This window comes from Alligator sinensis, unplaced genomic scaffold, assembly GCF_000455745.1.
Source record: "Alligator sinensis unplaced genomic scaffold, ASM45574v1 scaffold1334_1, whole genome shotgun sequence".
NCBI classification, from domain to species: domain Eukaryota; kingdom Metazoa; phylum Chordata; order Crocodylia; family Alligatoridae; genus Alligator; species Alligator sinensis.
Genome location: NW_005842872.1, coordinates 155,678 through 171,817, shown reverse-complemented (window position 1 = coordinate 171,817; position 16,140 = coordinate 155,678). Strand labels below are relative to the sequence as shown.

General features: G+C 57.8%; 1 protein-coding gene across 1 annotated transcript in view; it reads right to left on the bottom strand.

The window, feature by feature from the left end:
* The window catches only part of LOC102377683 (dedicator of cytokinesis protein 2-like), a 117,457-nt gene that overhangs the window by 84,468 nt on the left and 16,849 nt on the right, over positions 1-16,140 (bottom strand). Inside the window, exons 18-22 of the mRNA XM_025191920.1 lie at positions 11,301-11,490; positions 7,665-7,762; positions 6,901-6,990; positions 6,249-6,349; positions 5,690-5,824 (exon numbers count right to left, since the gene is read on the bottom strand). Coding sequence (XP_025047705.1) covers positions 5,690-5,824; positions 6,249-6,349; positions 6,901-6,990; positions 7,665-7,762; positions 11,301-11,490 — 614 coding nt within the window. The remainder of the gene's footprint in view (positions 1-5,689; positions 5,825-6,248; positions 6,350-6,900; positions 6,991-7,664; positions 7,763-11,300; positions 11,491-16,140) is intronic.

Genomic DNA, 16,140 nt, shown 5'->3' with positions numbered 1-16,140 from the left:
GCTTTCATCCATAGATGCTTCTCAAGCAAATCCCGGGACGTCATTCTCCCCCTGTACTCGGCCTTAGTGAGGCCGGAGCTGGAGTACTGTGTCCAGTTTTGGGCTCCACAATTCAAAAAGGATGTGGAGAAGCTTGAGAGAGTCCAGAGAAGAGCCACGCGCATGCTCAGAGGTCAGGGAAGCAGACCCTACGATGACAGGCTGAGAGCCCTGGGGCTCTTTAGCCTGGAAAAGCGCAGGCTCAGGGGTGATCTGATGGCCACCTACAAGTTTATCAGGGGTGACCACCAGCATCTGGGGGAACGTTTGTTCACCAGAGCGCCCCAAGGGATGACGAGGTTGAATGGTCACAAACTACTTCAAGATCGTTTCAGGCTGGACATAAGGAAGAATTTCTTTACTGTCCGAGCCCCCAAGGTCTGGAACAGCCTGCCACCGGAGGTGGTTCAAGCGCCTTCATTGAACACCTTCAAGATGAAACTGGATGCTTATCTTGCTGGGATCCTATGGCCCCAGCTGACGGGGCTGGACTCGATGATCTTCCGAGGTCCCTTCCAGCCCTGATGTCTATGAAATCTATGAAATCTATATGCACTGGGGACAAGGCGGTCGGTACAACACCATGCAGGCTCCCCCGGACGCTGCAAAGTCCCCCCCACTTTCCAACCCTCCTTTCATACAAAGATCAAAACAAATGACGTAGCGCTCTCCATCTCACACCGTCCCATACCACGGGCTTGCTTCACATCCCAACCGGGGGGGCTCCTGCTCTAGTCCTACACCTTGGACACCATCTCCCCCTCCTGCCTTCCGGCAGCAGCACCCATCTGGCCCGGGGGTCACGCTTTGCTCACATCAGGAGTTCGTGCCTCGTTTTCTCCCATAAAAATAATATTTTCTTGTGGGGAAAACTATGTTAAAATGAGAGGAAGTATCTTTTGGAGTGTTTTGTTGTGGGTTTTTTTAAGACACCCCAGAGGCGCTGGTGCTGCTGCAGCCCTGGCTGGGGCTGGGGCTGGGGCTGGGCTGTGCCAACGCTCCTGCTGCACCGACCCCGCAGGGTCCCGGCTGGAGGGTCTTGCCCCCGCGCTCCCCCACGCTGCACTGGGGGTAGGAAGGGATTGCCCCCCTGCTCAGACTGCTCCAGACGGGGGAGGAGGGGGGTTTGCTTTCCTCTGTAGTTGGGGGCATGGCCTCTACCTGGGATGTCTTGGGCGTATATTGCCAACCTTTTAAAGAAGCAAGACGTTGGCTGCCACGGTCCCCCTACTTTCCCTGTGGCACGTTTGGGTGTTATATCTTGTGTCGTGTCAGAGCTGACGGTAGTCTTATTAAGAGGTCAGATTATGGATTTGTCTGGGCTGGTTTGGACAGGGCTGATCCCGCCTCGGGCAGGGTTGGACTGGATGTGACCTCCGCAGGTCCCTGCCAGCCCCGCTCCTCCATGATTTCTGTGATTTTATAGCTCGAGGGTGAAAAAAGTCATTCCAGAGCAGTTGGGACGATTCCCAAAACACTGGGAATTCAGAGTCAAGGTCAAAATGCAACGAAGTCCAAGCACGTTACAGCAAGACATCCACGATTAAGTAACACAAACAACCTGAACTCTTTTCTGTGTCATCAGTGACTTCACACAATAATTAGATGCAGCTGCCATTAAGAAAATGAAGTTTAACCCCATCTACTGCAGCTTTGCCTGAGAACACTCATTTTAAAAGAATTATTTAAAATGTCACACGTCACTATGAAAAAAGCAACACAAGGAGACCCACGACCGTGCCACCTCTTCATGACCGGCAGATCTCTCTTACCAAAGGAGTTTTTAACGCTGTAAGTGCATACGCCGCAATACCACAAAGCAGCCAGAGCACACTTCTCGCTTCACATCGTTAGGCTCATTTACTGCTGAGCTGCCTTGAACAGCAAGTGGCCCATGTATATGGCAGACCTGGTCACTAATCAGCCTTTGACCCCCTGCTTGGGAGTGCTGCATTAGAGAGACTGGAGTTGTGCGCGGGGATGGGCCCTGCAGGGCAGTGTCTTGCTGTTCCCAGGACCCCCTCCCTTGGCAGCGGCAAAAGCTGTGCAGATGTGGATGCCCAAGCCAGGATGCAGCTATGGAGCCGCGCAAAGGGCAGCAACAGCTGGGTCAAGCGATCGCCCACGAGAAAGCCGGGCACGTCCGGTCCGTCTCCTACCAATGATTCACCGTAACCAGTCCAATCATCGCACGGGAGCTGGGCATAGGGGCAACCTCTGAAGGGACAAGGGCTGTTCTCAAGAATGACTTGAGCTGCTGACCTGATTCTGTCTGTGGCATTGATAAGAAATTAGATCCAGCAATCTGCAATCCTTTAGTTTAATTACAACCTCATTTCTTCAAAGTATAGCTGATGCACAAGAATTCAATTCATCCCAGCTATATGAGAAGTTGGTGCAATGCCACTGTTCACTTTGCTGAGACAACAAGAAGCCTAAACTTTCTACACTTCCAAACAGAGAACTTTTAAATTAATTTTAACTCCAAAGAATTCATGGATTTATTGAAAATGCCAATACAATTCATGCTGTTCTCAAGAAGGGTTGCAGTCCTGGGGAGAATACGCTCTCTCTTTCACACCTAAAAAAGAAGTCGATTCCTCAACTAGGTGCAAAAGAGCTCAGTCTTAACCCCGGAGCCTGGACTGAAGTCCCCTCTCGGGGTCTTGGAAGAGACTGGAGGGTTTACCAGAGCAAACATTAATGGGCAGAGTGGGAGGCGAGAGGACCGCCATCCGTGTGCAAAGCCAGGATGTTTCTGAGGTGGGAAAACAGCCTCTCAGATAACTTATTCCGTTGTGGCAGAGCCCTGCTTCACAATCGCAGCGTCCCAGAGCCGCGGGGCGGGCAGGGACCTGCGGCGTCACATCCAGTCCAGCCCCTGCCCGAGGCAGGATCGGCCCCGTCCAAACCAGCCCAGACAAACTCTTCACCTAAACGCTATGTAAGACGAGCACCAGCATCAACCCTGGCACAACAGAAGACTCGCACCCAAACCTGCCACAGGGAAAGCAGGGGACCACAGTACCCGAGGTCCCGCTCCTGCAAAGGGGTTAATATACACTCCAGAGACCCCAGGCCTCCCTCCCTGCCCCAGGGCAGCGTGGGGCTGAGCCAGAGCGCGGGGGCAAGACCCTCCAGCCGGGACCCTGCGGGGTCGGTGCAGCAGGAGCATTGGCACAGCCCAGCCCCATCCCCATCCCCATCCCGGGCTGCAGCAGCACCAGCACCTCGGGGGGAGGCTTCAAACCCCGCGACACATGGAGCAGGAAGGGGAGAAGGGGCAACCAGCACAGCCCAGACACCTGCGACACCCCCACAGCAGAGCACGGGCATCGCTGTGCCTGGATCACCCCCCGCAGCGCCCGTCCAGCCTCTCCCTGACACCTCCAATGGAGAATGGAGAGTCCCCCGGTCCCTGGCGTCTCTCCCGCGGCCTCCTTGTTCTGCAAAGGAAGATGTGTTTCCAGACCTCCTGCATGACCTTTCTTCTTTTCTCCTGTATCGGACAAGGACCAGGACCATAAGTCGACTTTCGTGAGGACGCTGATTAGTGTCGACTTTCTGGAACAAACGTTTCACATGGCAGCGCTAAGTGCATTAGAGCCCGGCCGCCACAGCCTCGCAGACCCGGGCAACGCAGGTTTCTGTCCCGCTGCCTTGCCCGTTCTGCAAGCTGGACAGACACCCCGGTGTCAGTCCGTCCGCCCACGGGAGTCCTGCTTGCTCCGACCCTCTGCAGTCCGTCGGGAGTGAGGCGTCGCTTTATAATTCAGCCTCACTTCTTCTCCTCAGTATGATGATGCCTAAGCTGTTTCATGTCCAGGGGAAGGAGCAAAGGGGCTGAACGAGATCTGCCTGGACTTGACTTACGAAAGGCCTGTCGAGTCAGGAGTCCACTCTTCCAAGTGAAAATACCCCACGGTGGGAGACACTGAACTCCTGACTGCCCATGCCAACCCCATGGCAATAAGGGCGTGGGAGCCGGGTCCTTCCAGTCTTTCAAGAGTAGCTGGATTCCCCGTTCCTCTCTCACATTCCCCAAGAGAGGGAAAGATGGCAACACTTCACCATGCAAAACACGAGCAAACCCGAGCACACGGTCATTGTTCAACCGGAGAGTCCTCCCTCTGCTTGTATGAATGCGTGCCATCTGCCCCGGACAGGAGCGTGTGCCCGTGCACATGCATGTGCGGACAAAGACTGGCACGGGCCCAGGCACTGGTCTAGTCGGGACGTCTCTACAGCGTGCACTGCACACGGATGCCAACGTACTTGTTGCTTGATCCAGCCGGCCTGCCAACGCCCGGCCCGTGGGCCTGCCCCAGAGAAAGGAACGGCCTCGTCTCAGGGGTTGCTTTGGGCAGTCGGGATGTCCTCGGAGAGGACCGGCTTTTTGCTCCCGTCTGGAGTTCTCTGGGGAGACGGTAGCTGGAGAACCGTCTTCCCAGAAACATCACAAACTCCACCAGAGGTCGATGCATCTGCCTGTCTCCGGGAGCCCCCACCCGAGCAGCAGCGGGGACGTCCCGGGGGTCTGCAGGAGGTGCGACAGGGCACCTGTTCCCTTCTACGGGGATGCAAAAGGGCCCCTTTTAGGGCAGGGGTTTTGTGGACGGCGCAAAGGATTAATAAACATCCCTGTGAGCCGGTCAGCTGAGGGCAGGTGCCTGGAAGGGGCCAGGGCTTTGCACATATCAACCCTGATCAGAGCCAGAGCACGGCGGCTCGGCCCTGCGAGCTGCGGGGTAAGGAGCTCCAGCCGGGGAAGCCCGATGCACCGCTGAGCCGCCTTGGGACCAGCACAGGGGAAAGGGCGCTTTTCCCTTGCAAAGTGGCAGTGGCGGTTTCCCCTTTTGCTGCTGTTCGTTTGCCCAGAAGGGAGCACGTTTGTTAAATGGTTGCATGACATTTGCATTTTACATTATCCTGTTGGCTTGGGATTGGGACGAAGGGGTGGCTTGGAGGTCCCATTAGTGCCCTAGGGGCATATGGTAGGGGCAGGCTCAGGGCATGGCTTGGCTAGGGGTCAGGGGTCCCCAGGGCAAGGCCAGTGGACCCAGAGCCCAGGTAGGCAGGACTGGATTTAGGGGCCATAAGGCCTGAAGCCCGAGAAAGGCAAGGACTGAGGCCGGAGAGCCCAGCGCCCGAGAGGGGCAGCGGCAGGAAGCTGGGACCCCAAAGCGCAGTTCAGTGGGTGAGCTGGAGCTGAAGGGCCCGGCAAAAGGAAAGGGGCAAAAGCCAAGAAAGCTGAAGCCCGACACAGGAACGTCTCGCTCAAAGACCTCCTGCAGCCTCCCTCCGAATTAAGTTTAACACCAAAGACAGCGGCAGGTGAGCCCAGGAGGGGAGAGGGCTCCCCGAGCGTAGAGCCGGGGCAGGAACCACGTGGCTACCGGGGTGCCACAGCCGCCCCCGAGCACGAAGCTGCTGCAGAGGATGCGAGGGGAAGGAGCTGCCCTGCCTGCCCCCCGCCTTGGTGGCATCCACACCCTCCAGCCGCAGCCCGCGGGGAGGCAGAAGCAGAGGTGGCCGGACTCGGTCAAGCAGGCACTGGTACGGGCAGAGGCTGCGGCGTGCCCCGAAACATGCCATGCACGCAGGCGGCTGCATTCCCGCGGAGGCTGGTGCAAGCACCCGCGGCACTTACTGAGCGTAGAGCTGCCTGGATCGCACGACAAACTTGAAGACGTATTCCAGGGCTTTGAACGTGAGCATGAGCGGGTCGCAGGGCTCCCCTCGGCCAGCTGCGTCCACGTACTGCGTGAGCACGGAGATCAGCTTCCTGCCAGGTGGAGAAAGAAAGGTGGGAAGAGGGGCTGGGAGGCACGTGGGGCGCTTAAACCCAGCCCCCCGGGCACAGCCGGGGCTGCAGGGGGGCTCTCGACGTCCTGGTGTAAGGGGCACTGCAGAGCCACCCCCACAGCTCTCCGGTGCCAGACCCCGAAGGGAGGAGCCGCAAACAGGCTCCCCGCACGGCCAGCCTCGCGCCAGCCATGCTTCGTGCAGAGCTGCAGGTCCTGGCCCGCGGCCGCCGGAGAGAGGGCAGTACCGCGACCTGGCGCTTGTGGAGGCCGTTACATTTGTGCCATTACGTTTGTGCCGGGAGTTCACAGATAAACACCCCCAGCCCCATGCACCGAGGAAACACCCCGACTGACACGGGCAGACTCCACACGCGCCCACCCCGTAGCCACGTGTGTGCGTACTTGTAGGCCAGCGTGGCGCTGAAGTGCTGCCGGATGTAGGCCTCCAGGACGGCATTGAAGTGGTGGAACTTCCTGTCAGCAATGAGCCCCACGATGAAAACCTGCCGGGGAAACCGAGGCAGACGTCAGGGGCAATCCGGCCTCAGCGCAGCGGTGTCCTGGGGTCTGCACTGGCGCAGGAGGGGCGTCCTGCAGATCCAGATCGTCATCCCGCTGCTCCCCGAGATGCTCTCCCCCCCGCGCCGCGCTAAGGCCTTAGGGCCAGCGCTGGCTTGGAGGGGACAGCCCTCCGTACCGAGCAATGTGGACAGCCCTCGGGTGCAGGGGGGCAGCGAGGCGCGCACCCTGAGATGAGCAGACCTGGAAGGGCCACGGCTGGATGGCTCCAGAGGCCCTGCCCGGGTATCTCAAGAGCTGCCTGGGTCTCTCCTCCTGATCCGCGATCCATCCCACTTTGAGGAGCATCTTTTGGATGCTCCCGCTGGCCCCCCGGTTGGACCAGAGATGGCTGCGGTGCAGGGAAGCCAAGCTCGGCCTCCCCGAGCAACGGCAAAGCCGGGGGAGCCCGGGGAGCGAAGGAGCTTGGCCGTGGGGGGGTTGGGGGTGGCGGCCCCCATGCCAGGGGCTGGGAAGAGGGAACGGGCTCACTTACAAGGGCATCGAAGACGAGCGTGTCATAGATGTCGGTCTCCGCATACTCCATCATGATCGAGAACAAGGCGTCCAGGGTGTCCTGCAGGAACTGGGGGATGCACGGGGACGGCCAGGGCTTGAGGCCCAGCCTCTGGCGCCACTGCCTCCTCCCCGGCACCGCCTGCCCCGAAAACCGAGGCACCGGAGCAAACGCCCGCCGGTTGTCATGCCCCATGACACTTGCAGCCTTTTCCAAATTAAACATCCCCTGGGAATCTCACATCCCCGTGCTGCCCTGTCCGGTTAGCGTAACTCCCCCCCAACGCCGCCCCTCTGGCCCGGGTATTTCCTAGCCCCTTGCAGCGCTCTGGACACGACCCCGACACCAGTTACAATGACCCGGCCCCCGAGTCACCCCGGTCTTCCCCTTGGCTCTTCGCTGAGGGTCCCCCGGGTTGCCGCGGGCTCTCGGAGCAATAAGGAGGAAGAGCCGATGCGAGGTCTCCCTCCCCGCCCTGCTCCAGGCTGCAGCCTTCTGCACGTGTGCCCGGCACAGCCCGGGGCTTCGTGCTGCTCTGCCCCAGCTCGCGCGGTGCCTGCCTTTCCCCCTGGACTAGCCTGGCTTGCTCCCAAGGCATTGCCAGCCGAGTCTCCACCGCCCACTTCTGTCTGGCTACGAGGGGCAATCCTCGTGTTTGGAGGCTCAGATCCTGGGGGCCACAGAGACCGGACTCAGGAAGGAGGAGGGGTCCTGCAGACACAGGCCGCCAAGGGCGCTCATACCTTGATGACTTCCCCTCCGTCCACATTCGTCAGCTTCTGCAGGTTTCCAGCCAGGAGCTCTGGCTTTGACTTCCACTTCAGCAGCCCGAGCAGGTCAACTGCGTGGAAAGAAACTTGGGCATCAGTCCTGTCATTGTGTCCTGCTGGCCTAGGCCAAGACCCAGCCCCTGGACCGCACGTCCAAGCCAGCGCTCCCTGGCCCCCCCACCTGTCACCCCTGTCCAGCTGCCCATGCCCGCTGGCCCCAGCACAGCTGCAGAAAGAGATCCTCTCCTGGGACAGAAATACTTCCCAGTGAGGGAGCAAAGCCTTCGGGAATGGCTGCGGCATCACTCTCTGTTCAGACCACAGCCTCCGTAAGGAGCGCTTCCCAAGTGCACAGACTGCCAGAGATGGGCACGAAGTGGGAAACAAGCCTGCAGCTCTGGGAGCTCCCAGACGGTCTCCACAGCCTCAGCCCCACAGAGCGGACAGGTCAGCACGCTGCTCCTTGGGGAGGTTTGATGGGGGGAAGACAGCAAGCAATGAACAGAGACGGGTGCACGCTGACCCGATGGAGCACCCTGACTGTGTGCAGCTGCAAGCAGCCTCGGCCAGTCCACACCAGGGCAGGGAGCCCCTGCCTGCCTAGGAAACACGGTGCAATTGCACAAGAGGGTGGACTCCATCCTTGCTCCCCTCCAGGTTCATACACCAAACAAAAGCCTAGTTTCCCCCTCGACGGTCTCTCTGCTCGGGCCTACGGTGCCATACGTGTGCGACCCTCCAGGTACAACCAGCTTGGAGCCAGGCACGGCAGCTAGAAAAGGAACCTGGAGACCTCCCTTACAACTGCACCATGCCGTGTCGTGGGCAATGCAACACACAGGGGCCAGGCTGCTCCCCGTCTGCCCAAGCTCCGGCCATAGAGACCGTGAGCCTGGAGGCAAACCTTGAGCTGGCCTGGACTGCAGCAAGTCCAGCTGCTTTCATGCAGGTGGTGAAACCCCCTGTTCTGGCCTGCAGCGCTCGCTCTCAGCCCGACGACCGTGCAGCGTCCTCAGCCACGGCGAGGGTGTCCCAGTGAGGCCACGGCCCCATGCCCTTGACACCCCCACACTGCTCTGCCCGGCGCAACACAACTGCTGCATGGCGCGGCAGGTGGGCTGCCAGGCTTTTTGTACATCAGAAACACGCAACGGAGCTGAATAAAGGGTTATTGCTACAGAAGCGCGAGCTGTGCGGCAGGGAGAGAAGGAACTGGATCCCAACAGCTCCCAGCCTCACTCGTGCCATTATCTCAGACACAAAGAAACCGCAGGCCGCGTCCCCCCAACTGCAAGCTGCTGTCACTGCCTGCGTACAGACCCTCGGCAGAGCTGCCAGCGGCGGCTTCCCGGGGGCGCAGCCTTCAGCTTCACAAGCAGCTTCTCCGCCTGCCAGAGAGGAGCTGCTTGCACGTGGGACGAGCCAGGACCCCTGCAAACGCCCTTCTCCGCTGCAGCCGTGAAACGGGGACTGCTTCGGGGCAGGACGATGCGGCGTTTTCATAACCACCAAGGTGTTGCAGGGCTGTGGGGAGCTGCTGCAATGTTTGCTTTGGATCACAGGAAGCCGGCAGGTTCGGCGCCGCTGCAGCAAGCGTGTGGAGAGAGGCACGGTTGTTAGCCGCGGCTTCACCGCTGTAACGTGCTGAGAAGAATGAGCTGGCAAAGCCTGATGAAATGTCCGTGGTGCTTTCTGCACGGTCTCAGGGACACGTGGGCTGCACAGCTCTCGCTCGGAGCATTTTGAGACCACAGCTCAATTCAGGCTTTCAGTACAGGGAACATTTGGCTCCGCACTTGTGTATCCGCTGATCCTTCCCCATTAGCTTTAGATGCCCATGTGGAGCAGTTGGCATAATTGTCAGTGCTATTTCCAGGCCTGTCTGCTGCCTCTCGCCCTGTGCTCTCCCAGCGCACGCTCTACCCTGGCAAGAGCTGCCAGAGATGTCAACGTGCCTGCGCTGCTCTACAGCCCCGCGGCTCCCAGCCCAGGCACAAACCCAGCGACCACGATCATCGGGTCACAGACAACAAGGGCGGGAAGGGACCGCAGGGGGTCACGTCTAGTCCAACCCCTGCTCAGAGCAGGACCAGCCCCGACTACATCCTCCCAGCCAAGACAGTCTACCCAAATCTTCAACACCTCCCAGGATGGATGGAGAGGCCACCACTTCTCTGGGTAACCCGCTCCAGTGCTTCACCACCCTCCTCGGGAGAAAGTTTTTCCTAATATCCAACCTCTCCTTCCCTTGATGCAGCTTGAGCCCATTGCTCCTTGTCCTGTCATCTGCCCCCACTGAGACCAGCCCAGCTCCGTCCTCCTTGCAGCCCCCTGCAGGGAGGTGAAGGCTGCTATTCAATCCCCCTCGGTCTCCTCTTCTGCAGACTCAATCAGCCCAGGTCCCTCGGCCTCTCCTCCCCAGTCCTGTGCCCCAACCCCCAACCATTTCCGTTCCCTCCGCTGGCCTCTCTCCAGTGTGTCCCCATCCTGTCTGCAGTGGGGGCCCACAGCTGGACACAGGACTCCAGATGTGGCCTCCCCAGTGCTGAACAGAGGGGAAGCATCACTTTCCTTGATGTGGCAATGCTGCTACCAGTGCCCCGGCCACCCACCTTCCACACTCGCTGCTTTTCAAGGACGGGGGCAGGGTGAATGGCTCACACCTGAGTACCTTAACTCCATCCAGGGCCTACACGCTGCCACTGGATGTGGCCCTGTGTTTAATTCTGGAAAACGACCCCAGGCAGCGAGAAGACCCCTCAGCAGAGGAAGTCAGAGCAGCTGGCTGCCAGCAGCTCAAGTCAGCCTCGTAAGCGAAAGCCTGCCAGGAGCGCCCCCGAGACTGGGGCTACCCGGAGCTGGACTTGGCTGCTCTGCCCGAGTTCCCGGCAGGACGGAGACGGTAGCACGTCCCCGTCTTACGGACGTCTGCGGTAAGTCCAGGAAAGGACTCTGGGGCAATCCAGTCCTGCAATGCCGGGGCCACGGGAGTGTGTGACTGATAGACGAGCACGGCCGGGCGCCAGCTGCACCGTCCCCTGCGCTGGCATCGGTACAACCACGCCCGGTGTGCAACCCTGACTCTGGCATTGCTTGCAGAGCCGGCAATTAGGCCAAACATCTATTAGCTTGATCTTGGGTCAAGTCCCAAAGAGACCACAACCACAAAAGCCCTTGACGCTAGTTATTCGGCCATTTTCAGAGCAGTGCTAGAGTTCGTCTTTCACATCTCCTCGCCTACATGTTGCAGGGATATCATCACATGACACCTTTGCCAGACATCTTTTGTGCCAACATCTGGACTGAAAGGCCCCCCCAGGACATATCCCCAGGAGGCACCAGGCCTGCAGTGCTGCAGGGCTGATCCCTTCCAGCTCTTGGACTCCAGGGAGCTAAAGACTTAGCCACTTATTTTCTTTAACTGTAAAACACCAGCATTTACAAAAAGACACGGCGTGCTGTGCAGCTGCATGCGCGCCCAGGGGGTGCACGGAGAATGTCCTGTGGATACAACTTAGGTGCTGAGGGCACACGGGACCGGACAGCTTGGCATAATGCAATGATCCTGGCGTGTGCACGGGCCGAGAGCAAGGGAAGGCTGCTACGTACCGTTCTGGGTCAGCTTCGTGGAACAGACGAGGGTAGAGATCTGGAAGCTGTCCCGGGAAGACACGCTTATGCCAGCCATGCTGCCGCTCACTCGGAAAGAGGCACCAGACAGGGCCTTTGCCTCGGACACGCTTCCGGTGAAAGGCAGGTGCAGGTAGCAGCTGGCTTCCTCCAGCTTCCGGCTGTCACCCTGAAACACGGAGCGCGTCATCAGAAAGAGCGAGACGCTAGGTGGGTTCAACCCGTACGGCACAATATTGCATGAAGCCACGAGGCTGCTGCTGGAGGTATCGGCACTGATCTAGAAATCACAGAATCAGAGACAAGGAGGCTGGGAAGGGAGCTCAGGAGTCATCTCGTCCAGCCCCTGCTCCGAGCAGGACCAGCCCCAACTACGTCATCCCGGACAAGGCTTTGTCCACCCGGGTCTTCAACACCTCCAAGGATGGAGACTCTGGGGAGCCTTTTTCAGTGCTTCACCACCCTCCTCGGGAGAAAGTCCTTCCTAATGTCCAACCTCAGCTTCCCTTGCTGCAGCCTGAGCTCATTGCTCCTTGTCCTGTCGTCTGCCCCCACCGAGGGCTATGAAATACTTGAGCTCGGAACGTGCTTGACAGTCTGATCAAGTAATTAGCACCCTATTAAAACCAGTGAAGCCATTGGTTACCTGATCAACCGTTAGCTTTGTAAACGGGAAACACTGGCCTGCGATATAGAGGAGGTTGGACTAGACAACCTAATGGTCTTGTCAGGCCTTCGTTTCCCGGTACCCATCCCACCGAGGCATTTCTAGAGATGCGACAGGGATCTGTTTCTGGTTCCAGGCTCTTCAATATCTTTGTCAATGATCTTTAAGAAGATCTAAAATCACGGCTGCCGCAGTTTGCAGCTGAGATAAAAACTGGAAAGCGCAAAGCAAAGGTGGGGCGGGTCCATTATACCGGCCAGCCTGTATCACTTGGTGAGACGGTCATTTGAACAATCCAGGGAACAGCCTGTTTTAATACAACCAAAGGCAAGGTCATACAGCGACATACAAGGACAAAAAGACACTTATAAGAAAAGGGCCAGGCCTACAACACGGAGCACAAATGACTACAAATGCTGGGGTTTAAGTGAACATGAGCATAGGAACATTATGTGAGCAATACCGTGTGCTGTCTCACGTCCACGCTTTGAAAAAGATGCTGAAAAATTGTAAATGGTTCAGCAAAGAGCTATGCAGATGATTTAAGGTCTGAAAAACTGGTCTTCCAAAGAGAGGGTAAAGCAGCTCGATCTATTTTGCTTCTCCAGGTGAAGAAAGAGAAAAAGACAGATGCCAGGAGGGTATCACGATGGAGCACAGAGCTCTTCTGCAACAGCTGACGACTGCCATACGGTTCACGGGGTTAAATTAACAGCACTACTGAGGGAACAGGTGGGAAAATGAAGCAATGGATAAAGACAAATTGCTGCATGGAAAGCGGAGGAGCTGCCGGCTCTCAGGATCCTGCCAAACCAGGCCGGAGAAGCAGGGCCAGACGCAGCGACGGACGAGGACGGAGGAATCCGGCATCGGTAACGAGACTCCCTCCATTATTAGGGAGCTTTTCAAACCAGGCGCCCAGGCCCCGCTGTGAGCAGGTCAGCCCTTCAGCCCAGCTGGCGGGCAGCCCGGGCGCGTGTGGGGCTGCTGACTGTTTCAGTCTCCTTTCCTCGCACCTCTTTGTCCTGCTGTGCAAAGGAACAGTACTTCCATTGACGCCGGCTGTCCGGTTACTAAATGCACCACTGGCCAGAGCCCAGAGGGGAGAAAGGCAGGCCTGCGGGGTGGGCACGGCGGAGACAGAGCCCGCCGGTCCTGGCTGGGAGACCTGCGCGAGTCCATCCCGGCGGAGGTAAAGGCACAAAGCCCGGCACCTGAGAGAGGCCAGAAAGGCTCCTCCTGAAACCCTGATAGCAATTTCTGTCTGATAAGACAGCTCTTTCATCCGGCAGGAACAGGAAAGGCAAGATCCCACGGTGAGGAGCTGGAGCTGGAGCCGGACAATTCAGAATAGAAATAAGATGCAAATTCCTAACAGCGTGAGGAAGTGTCGAAGCGGTTTCTCCAGGGTCACGGGGGAGTCTCCGTCCTGCCGAGGCTTTCGATCAAGACTGCCGCCCTTTCTAAAGGCGCCGCGGTGCGGGCCAGACGCTCGTCCGTGCCTGCTGCAGAGGCTACGGGAGGTCTGACTGAGCGGGCATAACGCATCCTAATCCACCCACGGAAAACAGTCTGAAAGCTAAACCCTCGGACGGATGGAGGTGCCTAGTAAGCAGGGAGGACAGAGGTGGCTGCCGGCGAGACAGGAGACTGACCAGGCACAGGGCACGCAGACAGACCAGGGCAGCTTTGCAGCGTAGCTGCACTGACGGCGGGCGAAGAGGCCTGGAGGCAGCAGGCCCCTATAGATGTATTTCCTCCAGGTGAAGCGCACTTAGCTCTCTCAACCTGCCCTCACACCGTTGCCTTACATCCCTTGTACCATCCCTGTCAATTGCTGTTGCACCCTCTCCAGTTTCTCCCCGCACTTGTTAAAATGCAGTGCCCGGAGCTGGACGTCGGATGACCAGTGCTATCGCCGCGTGAGTCCCGCCTACAACACTGTGAGCGCAGCCCAGCCCTGCAGCACCGTCTCATCACGGGTGCACGCCGAGCCGAGGATCCAGATCCTTCTCGGCGACACAGGGTGTCCCCTTTGAATCTTCTTCTAAAGATCTAGCAGATTTTCCTCTGTTGGATTTCATTGGGTATAACCCAGATTTCTAATTTACTAAGATCCTTTTCTATTCTTGTCCTGCCCCCCCAAACTACATGCAGACTTTCCCCGGTGTATGGCACGTGCCAGATTAATCAGGAAACTCTCCATTTTCGGCCTCCAAATAATCAATAAAAATGTGCAAAGAGCGAGAGGGCTTTTGTGCTCCTGGCTTGCAGAGCTGCACCTGTGGGAGCTGTTACCCTTGGTCATGCTACCCATGCCGGACAGGCCAAAAGAAAGGCAAGAACCAAACGAACACCGGGCCTCCCGGCTGGGAGTGGGAGCTGGGCCAACTACGTACCCTCGTCGAGAAGTGGAAGTGTATAAATGTAACGAGGCAGCCGTCCTCGCTACCAAGACAAGGGGCAGGGACGGCAGAGCCTTGCTGAGGCCCGAAGTGACGACTGACAGCACGAGCAGGGCTCACGTCCACAGAGTAGTCCTGCACGGCTCAGCTTCCACGCCCGCTGGGATGAGCACTCGTTCTTATTAATTATTATTTGCATGGGGGTCGACGAGAGTCACTTCCACGTAGCGATCCCTGGTAACCTCTCTGACGGCCAAGAGCTCCCGAATCGACAAAAATGCCAAAGCGCACAAAGATGAAGTTACGGACACCGTTTTCGTCATACGAAAGAAGAAACTATTTGCATTGCAATAGCATCTAGGGTTTCCAGCTGTGGGTCCAGGCCTGTTGTGCAAGGCCCTGCACAAACACACAGGAGCTACCCTAGGAACGTCCTAGGAAACGAGGAGGGAGTGCCCAGCAAGGACAGAGAGCGGTCGTGAACTTGAGGGCCTCGTTCATGCGGAGTTTGAGGAACAAGAGCAGCTGGGTCTGACCGGGACGCGGAGGAGACACGATACGAATCTGCAAATCTGGAAAAGATGAGAGCCGTGGAGAGGGAGATGGTTTTGCCTGGTGTGACCTGTGCAGATACATCTGGAAGCAGCAAGAAAAATGTAACGCAGAGTTCAATTCGATTCAGTTCGATACCAAGAGCAAAACAGCAGTGAACAGTCTCCGGCTGAAGATTCGTGTCTCAGGGGAAGGAAGGAGAGATCGATTGCACAGAAACCCAGACGGGAGAAGCACGGGAAGGCACGCTGCAGGGAGCAGCCCCAGAGCAAGGACCAAGGGCGCCCAAGAGGTTTCCCGTGCCTGGCGGGAAGACCAGCGCAGGCGGTAAGTAGCTCACATTCCCCGAAGAGCCTCCGCTGGAAAAACAGGACCGTTTGGAAATGCTCAACCTTTCTGAAGCAAAACTTTCCACCTCATTCCTCTAAACACTTATTTAGACAAAGGACAAAAAAAAAGGGAGCCAAATAACCCCAAGCTGAAACAAAACATTTCAGGTGGAACAAAAATGAAGGTTTTTGGTGGCTTTGGGTCACAAACGTGCCTCTTCTCTGCAAATTTCTGTTTCTTTTCCACTTGCTCTGCTCAGCCCTGAAACCAAGAAGCCCCTTGTCTGCCTGTCCGTTGGCAGTATGTGAGACCCCGGGATGGCCCGGAGGTTCAAATTCAGCTCTCAAGTTGTGACGCCTGCTCAAGCACTCACTTTGCAGCTGGCTGGCTCTTTCCATAGCGGCATGGGCATTGTTATGGGGAGAAAATTACTTTGCACGTGCAGTCGATCTAAATGTATTGTGCGATTCACCGGTGAATTGAGTAATGCGTGTAACGTGTGGCAGGGGCCTCGGGGTCGGCCGTGCAGGAGGCTGGAAGGACAGGGCATGACCCAAGCACCGACAGGGAACGATGTCCCAGCACCCGATCTTTCATAGATTTCATAGACATCAGGGCTGGAAGGGACCTCAGAAGATCGTCGAGTCCAGCCCCCCGCCCAAAGGGGCGTACTGCACGTCGTACTGCAGTTGGGGCAGAGAAACGCTGCCTGGGGGGGCACCAACCCTGCCTTCGGCAGCCGAGCAGAGCCGAAAAACGAGCCATGGCCCCCAGAAGAGATGCACCGAACCATGGGAAACAGCCCCCAAGCTCTGCAAAGAGAAGGGCCCCATCACGAGGACCAGCCCCAAGCTCTGCAGTGCTG